The following is a 7,500-nucleotide window of genomic DNA, read 5'->3' as shown; positions in this document are numbered from 1 at the left end:
GCCAACTATGATTCGTCAGGGGGTTAATATGTTTGACTTCTAAGACTGAGAAAGAGAGGTGTTAGGGATGGGGAAAAAGTAGGGAGGAAGGGAAGGAGGAGAGATAAAGGAAGAGCGATACGGAGAAGGAGAAAGAGAAGGGTATAGAGAGGGAGAGAGAGAAGAAGATAGAAAAAAAAACAGACAGATAGAAAGACAAATACTGAAACAGACAGACTGATAACTAAAAACCAGTCACTCAGACCAACCAAATGCACATCGTCAAGAGAGACAAGAGAGCGGCGGCGGGAGGAGAGGGACAGATGCCGACCTGGCCGTTCTAAAGTGACTTGTAAGCCAACCCAGGGAGAGATTCAAGACAGCCAGTAACGCAAATGGGGGAATGTTAAACCCGGAGGTAGAAGCTCGACTCCTGTTCTCGCGTGCAGTGTCTTCCAACAGCAACATTCCATTAAACCTTTTTTTTTTTCTTTTTTTTTTTTTGGGGGGGGGGGGGTGGGGGTCTGAAACAGATAGGAATTCCATTCATCCCAGTTTTTTCTTCGTTCGTTCGTCCCTTTTTTTTTCTAGGGAACTCCATCTTCTCTTTGTCTGTCTGTGTCTATTTCGCTCTTTTTTTTTTTTTCTTGGTATATTTTCTTTTAAAGTATTTTTCTGTTTGCCTCTTCATCAAATTGGTCTATGTCCATATTTGGGTACACATGTAGCTGAAACTAAAGCTGTCCATGTATAAATTGCATACGTTAGTAAATACAAGTCAGTGGCTGATCTAACTACAGGTCCTAAGTGATAGGTACAGATGACGAGATAGATAAATAAACAAATAATTTACTGCCTTTCAGTCCCTTTCCTGTCCTACTCTGCTCTCATTTTCTTTACAAAAATAACCAGAGTATATATTCACTCTTCACTCTGTATAATGTCCGTACGATTCCATCCACAGGTTGCCATCAAAACTATCAAGAAAGCCAAGATCGAGACGGAGCAGGACCTCATACGAATCCGGAGAGAGATCCAAATTATGTCGTCCGTGCAGCATCCACAGATCATCCACATATACGAAGGTGAGATGAACAGAGAGGAGGTCGTTTCTGCCGGGAATGTCACTGTGCGAATTCCAAGTCCTTTTTTTTTTTCATTTCATTTGGATGAGTGTGAAAATACATTTGGAATGTGTTGCGGATTTCGAAGTGTTGGTCAGTTATGTTTTGCTGATATTTCTCTCTCTCTTTCTTTCTTTCTTTCTTTCTTTCATTCTTTCTCTCTCTCTCTTTCTTTCTTTCTTTCTTTCTTTCTTTCTTTCATTCTCTCTCTCTCTCTCTCTCTCTCTCTCTCTCTCTCTCTCTCTCTCTCTCTCTCTCTCTCTCTCTCTCTCTCTCTCTCTCTCTCTCTCTCTCTCTCTCTCTCTCTCTCTTCTCTCTCTCTCTCTCTCTCTCTCTCTCTCTCTCTCTCTCTCTCTCTCTCTCTCTCTCTCTCTCTCTCTCTCTCTCTCTCTCTCTCTCTCTCTCTCTCTCTCTCTCTCTCTCTCTCTCTCTCTCTCTCTCTCTCTCTCTCTCTCTCTCTCTCTCTCTCTCTCTCTCTCTCTCTCTCTCTCTCTCTCTCTCTCTCTCTCTCTCTCTCTCTCTCTCTCTCTCTCTCTCTCTCTCTCTCTCTCTCTCTCTCTCTCTCTCTCTCTCTCTCTCTCTCTCTCTCTCTCTCTCTCTCTCTCTCTCTCTCTCATTTTCTCTCTCTCTCTCATCTTCTCTCTCTCTCTCATCTTCTCTTTCTCTCTCATCTTCTCTCTCTCTCTCATCTTCTCTCTCTCTCTATCTATCTATCTATCTCTATCCTTCCTCCCTCCCTCCCTCCCTCCCTCCCTCCCTCCCTCCCTCCCTCCCTCCCTTCCCTCCCTCCTTCCGTCCCTCCCTCCCTCCCTCCCTCCCTCTCTCTCCCCCTTCTCCCTCCTCTCCCTCCTCATTCCCCTTCTCTCCCTCTCCCTCTCTTACTAATACTCTCATTTTTTTCATTGTTTGTTATCAATCGATCAATCCTCAGTGTTTGAAAACCGCGAGAAGATGGTGCTGGTGATGGAATATGCCGCGGGAGGAGAACTTTACGACTACCTGAGCGAGCGGAAGGTCCTGTCAGAGGACGAGGCGCGAAGGGTCTTCCGCCACGTCGCCTCAGCCACGTACTATTGCCATAAGGTTTGGGCGCTGAGGTTTCTGTTGTGGATTATTGCAAGTTCAGTTTGCATTTTGGTATTTTGTGTTTTATTTGTTTTTTGGTGATATATGACAATTGACTGCATATCTGTTTTAACGGTATTTTTTTTCTCAGCATAAAATTTGCCATCGTGATCTGAAGTTGGAAAATATTCTACTCGATCTTGAAGGGAATGCGAAGGTGAGGACGATTCATTTTCGTCAGAATTTGGTTGCATGCAATTTTGACACTGGAAATCGCTTTTCTGTTTCTAAATTGACTCTTTTTTCTGTATATGCAGTATATCCAGGCTGTTGTGCAGTATACTTTGCAATTCATTTACATTTTATTCGTTCCAGATTGCAGACTTTGGTCTATCAAACGTCTTTGATGAGAAGCATCGATTGGATACATTTTGTGGCTCGCCGCTGTATGCCTCGCCAGAGATCGTAAAGGGCATCCCATATACTGGTCCTGAGGTGAGTGATTTGCTATCAGACACTGAGAACAGTATTGCTCAGTATGATTTTTTTTATTGTGGAAATGGATATGCTACGCTGAAGAACTACACCAGTGGACTTAGTTTGAAAACTGTTTGATTTGATTTATATGATTTCGTTTGTGATATGATACGTGTATTCTGTCAGTAAACCTTATTCATTTATAACAGGTTGATTGTTGGTCATTGGGAGTTTTATTGTATACATTGGTTTATGGTGCAATGCCCTTCGATGGCTCCAACTTCAAACGTCTGGTAAAACAGATCACACAAGGAGATTATTACGAGCCAAAGAAACCTTCAAGTAAGTTTTGTGCTTCCTGTAAATAGTGAAATAGTAATATTGACTTGCTGCATACATAATGTTAGTTGTGTAAGGAGAAAGATCACCTATGTGAAGAAACTTGCCTCTTTTAGATGACAAGATGAAATGCTTATACTGTTAGGATCATATGGAATATGTAGAATAAGTAATGGTGATAACTCAGACTTCCTTTACATTCTTTTCAATCTCCATCAAGTACTTTTGGGAACCCACTTCCTCCTTTCCACAGGCGCGTCCGACCTCATCAGAAGCATGCTCACAGTCTCTGCCAGCAAACGAGCAAGCATAGAGGACATCTGCAGCCACTGGTGGGTCAACGAAGGTTACCTCGAGTCGTGCCTTGATGTTGCTGAAGCCCTTGCCAACCAGACCCCCGTGCGCCTGGACCTGCTGCTGTCCTTGGCCCCCAAGCACATCAACTCAGAACACATGCTAATCCAACCCGAGGAAGAAGACAGTGCCAGAGTGAGTGGTGGTGGCCTGTGTTGGTTCTTCACTCCCTCGTGGCTAACTTTCCTGCTGGAGAATGAGGACTCAGGCATTCTGTATTGCTTCTAACAGTTTCATTGATGTGAAAGGCTTTAATAATATGGCCAAGAGGAGTGGTTGGTTTTAAAAGCAGGGTTTCAGATTTTATTCCTGATAAATATGATAAGTTACAGGAACTTTAGTTTCTTCATTTTGTTTATTGTCTAGGTATTGAAGAAATTGGGAAGATATTGTGTGTGTGTGTGTGTGTGTGTGTGTGTGTGTGTGTGTGTGTGTGTGTGTGTGTGTGTGTGTGTGTGTGTGTGTGTGTGTGTGTGTGTGTATATGTGTGTGTGTGTATAGATAGAGGAATTTATGAGGTCTACTAATTTTTTTCTTTGATTCTTTAAAGATTATATACATCAGAGTTTCATCATGCAGAGTACTTTTTCCCTATTACCCTTCCTGCTTCCAAGATTTACATTGATATCCTTTCATATATCTTCAAGGTTCATATGCAGAATTCTACTTTATATTTCTTAGATATGATCATTTCTGATATAGTACATAAAAAAAAAATTGTGTTATCTTTATAAGTATATTTACATTGAATTTTGGGAAAATTCTTATATACATACATGGTATTTGAAAATATTTAGCATATATGATACATCACTGGGTGTGCTAGCTTTCATTTTTTTTTTATATAGGTTCCATTTGCCTAACCAGTAATGCTTACTTTCTTTTACTTAGTTATTTATTCATATGCACCTTAATACTTTATGCATCCTAATGCCACTGTCTATATAAAAAAAAAAAAAAAAACTAAATCCTTTGGGAGACCACATCCATTTATCAATTTTGCACTTGCAGTCCCCGCCTACCTCAGAAGCAACGCGTCCACCTCCCCAGCTTCAGTTACCTCCTCCTCCTCCACCCGACCCAACTCCTGTAGCAGCAACCCGCTCAGCTTCTCTCGGTGCTGTTACCTCCATAAATCGCAATGAGATTGAAGCTCTGTTGGCAAAGAAAATACAGGAGAAGAAAGAAGAAGAGAGAAAGAGGAAAGCTGATGAATCTGGTACTATAGACAAGAAAAAGAAAAGAGAATCTGGTGTTGAAGGAACTCCTAAATCTAGTCGCAAAGAGCGGAAAACAGATGTCAATTCACATGAGGTGGGAAGTGGTCGCAAGCCACCGGCTGGGCCGGATGGCGACACAAGTGAGCGGAAAAAGAGTGTTAAGAAGCGAGACCCAGCTGTGGAGGGTGAGACATCTGAAAAAAGTGAACGATCAGAGCGTAAGAAAAGTGTTAAGAAGCGTGAACCTGTTATTGATGGTGATGCTAGTGATTTAAGTGAGAAGTCTGAAAGAAGAAAGAGTGTGAAGAAGCGGGAAACTTCAGCAGAAATAGATACTAGTGAGAGTGACAGGTTAGAAAGAAAGAAGAGTGTTAAAAAGAGAGAACCATCAGTAACTAGAGAATCCAGTGAGGATAAATCAGAAAAAAGAAAAAGTGTGAAAAAGAAAGAACCTTTAAAAGAAAAGAGTTCTAGCAAGACAGGTAGTGAAAGTGTAACAGAACCCTCAGCTGTGATAAATGGGGAGAAGCATGAAGCGGGTAAATCAAAGGACACACAGATAGAGTCTCTAGAGGACCAATCATTGAGTCTGAGTTTAAAGCCACCACTGCCTAAGGACCAAGTAATAGAGAAGGGGAAGCCCTCTGCCAAAGATGTAGCATTGCCGAAAAATAGCAGTAGAGGTGAAAAGGAGGATGTGGTTACAGAGCAGCCAGAGCCCATGGAAGTAGAGTCAGCCACTCCTACACTGTCTGTGAGTGCCCCAGGCCCCACCAAGACATCAGGGAGTGCAAAGTCAATAGGATCTGTTGCCTCAAATGAGGGCACCCTGAAGGCATCAGACTCCTCATTATCTAGAGAATCTATCAGTCCAATGAAGTGTGATGCAGCGTTGGCTCCCATACCTCAGGAAACACCTAAGAAATCGAAATCTCCATCTCCAAGCCAGACTCCAAAGGTGAGGAAGGTGAAGTCAAAGTCCATAGTCAAAACGTCGTCTAAAAATTCAGTCGAAGGCCAGCCATCGGAAACAGTGGCTGTCAATGGTGAAAGTATTAGGGTTGCCCCATCTCCTATTCCCAAAGTAGATGAGACTGAAAAAGTTTTGCAAGAAACAGCTGATAAGATTAAGCTTTCTGAGGAATCACACATTCCTATAATAGTGAAGACAGGGGATGGGGAAACTCAGGTCATAGAGACGGGAAATGATGTCGCCACAAACAAGGAAGGTGAGTCGGTCAGTGAGCCTCGGCGGAAGGAAAGTGAATCAGCTACAGAGTCGGTTTCGAGTAAAGATGCTAGCCAATGCTCATCCATGTTGTCAACCCCGGCTCGGAGTCGAGCTGGTTCTGAGTCATCCACGGAGGCTCGACCATCCCGTACAGATCCAGCCAAACGTCAGTCCAAAATATTTAAGGCGGCTGCCATGTGGGAGAACCAGGGAACGCAGCCTCCACCACCTTTCGAGAAACCAAAGAAAACAGTACGAGCTGGTGGGAAAGTTATGACTGACCTTGCCAAGAAGTTTGAGGAAAAACCAACCATTGAACGGAAGAGTAAAGTGGTACCATTATTTAAGGTAAATTATTAAAATGTAATCATTTGTGTATGTTCACACTCTCATGTGTCAGTCACCAGGTTAAATTGTCACAGTAAATGGTCAGTGTCATAAGCATGGTGTTGGTATGGATGGTATTTTACATGGTACCTCACTCACACTTCATTTCAATATTTATGTTAGAACATTAACTTAATTAACATAATGAGAAAAATTCTTGAGGCATACTTTGACTCAAAAATTTTCTCATTATGTGTAGTATAGCTAGAACTTTATGTTTTCACATCTGTGTTTATGATAACATGTAGAGTTCATTTATGTAAGCATTTGAACATTTATGTATTATATGATCTTGTGTTTTTAGTCATTTTAAGATGAGTTTGTTGATTTAGATATTGAATTTTATTTATTTCTCTTTAGTTCTTTAAACGTACTAAGGGACCTATACTACTATAGGCTTTTTATATCTTTCCAAAAACAAATCTGATATATGTTTTTTCTCAAACACAGGTGTCTGATGCAAGGAAAGCCTTTGAACAAAAGCCAGCAGATAAGCCAAGTGTCATCCTGAGGAAGAAGCCAGTAACAGAATCTTTGCCGTCATCACCAACAAACAAAGACACTCCTACATTGGCCACAACGCAGTCTGGACCAATTGTATCAGAAGAGGGAGTCAAGGGACTGAAGCCTTCCGCAGAAGGTACAACAACAGTGGATCTGAAGAAAGACAAAACTCCGGTCAAGGAAACAACCTCAAAAGTTGACGCTGAAAGGGAGAAATCACCCAGGGTGGTTGCCAAAGAACCTGTTAAGGCTAAAGAAATTGCAAAGTCAGAAACTCCCAAACCAGAAATGTCAAAAGTTAAGGCACCACAGCCTGAAAAGGTTGATCAGATCCCTGTTGAGAAGACAGAGAAGAAAAAGCCTGAGGAAGAAGAGAAAAAGGAGAAAGTTGACGATGCCAAGAAGACTGCAGCAACAGACAAGCCACGGGTTGGTGCTGATGAAAAGTTGGTCACTACGAAGACTCCCACTCATACCCTAGAGGTAAGTCCTCGGGAAATGGTGACAAGCTCTGAAGAGGAAGAGGCTGTTGTAGTGGGTGGTCTTAACTTGAAACTTGGTGGTGTGGGTAAAATATCGGAAGTAGGGACTAAGCAAGAATTGCGAAAGGCCGAGTCATCAGACTCCTCGGACTCAGAATCGGAGGCAGAAAAACTCCTCAAGCTTTTGTCTGAGAAGCGAGAAAAGGTGGAAGCTGCAAGGAGAGAGAAGCTACGCAAGGTGTCCGAAGCCAAAGAGCGAGAGATCAAGAAAGACATGCCATCCATCAAGGAAGAACCCCAATCTAAATCTCCCTCAAAATCCCCCTCTAAATCTCCTT

The 7,500-nt window shown here is 42.3% G+C and overlaps 1 protein-coding gene across 19 annotated transcripts in view; it reads left to right on the top strand.

The window, feature by feature from the left end:
- The window catches only part of LOC125039799 (serine/arginine repetitive matrix protein 2-like), a 117,455-nt gene that overhangs the window by 77,062 nt on the left and 32,893 nt on the right, over positions 1 to 7,500 (top strand). For 16 of the 19 annotated variants that reach the window (XM_047634081.1, XM_047634086.1, XM_047634084.1 and 13 more), the window contains 8 exons: positions 944 to 1,064; positions 2,035 to 2,186; positions 2,320 to 2,385; positions 2,544 to 2,663; positions 2,855 to 2,987; positions 3,238 to 3,473; positions 4,350 to 6,137; positions 6,627 to 7,500. The exon at positions 6,627 to 7,500 is cut by the window's right edge and continues 260 nt beyond it. In XM_047634081.1, the coding sequence (XP_047490037.1) occupies positions 944 to 1,064; positions 2,035 to 2,186; positions 2,320 to 2,385; positions 2,544 to 2,663; positions 2,855 to 2,987; positions 3,238 to 3,473; positions 4,350 to 6,137; positions 6,627 to 7,500 (3,490 nt within the window). The remainder of the gene's footprint in view (positions 1 to 943; positions 1,065 to 2,034; positions 2,187 to 2,319; positions 2,386 to 2,543; positions 2,664 to 2,854; positions 2,988 to 3,237; positions 3,474 to 4,349; positions 6,138 to 6,626) is intronic. The other 3 variants (XM_047634092.1, XM_047634094.1, XM_047634093.1) reach the window with 2 other exon arrangements.

This window comes from Penaeus chinensis, chromosome 27 (assembly GCF_019202785.1).
Source record: "Penaeus chinensis breed Huanghai No. 1 chromosome 27, ASM1920278v2, whole genome shotgun sequence".
Lineage (NCBI taxonomy): Eukaryota > Metazoa > Arthropoda > Malacostraca > Decapoda > Penaeidae > Penaeus > Penaeus chinensis.
Note: the sequence above shows the minus strand (reverse complement) of the source record. Positions and strands in the feature narration are given on the sequence as shown.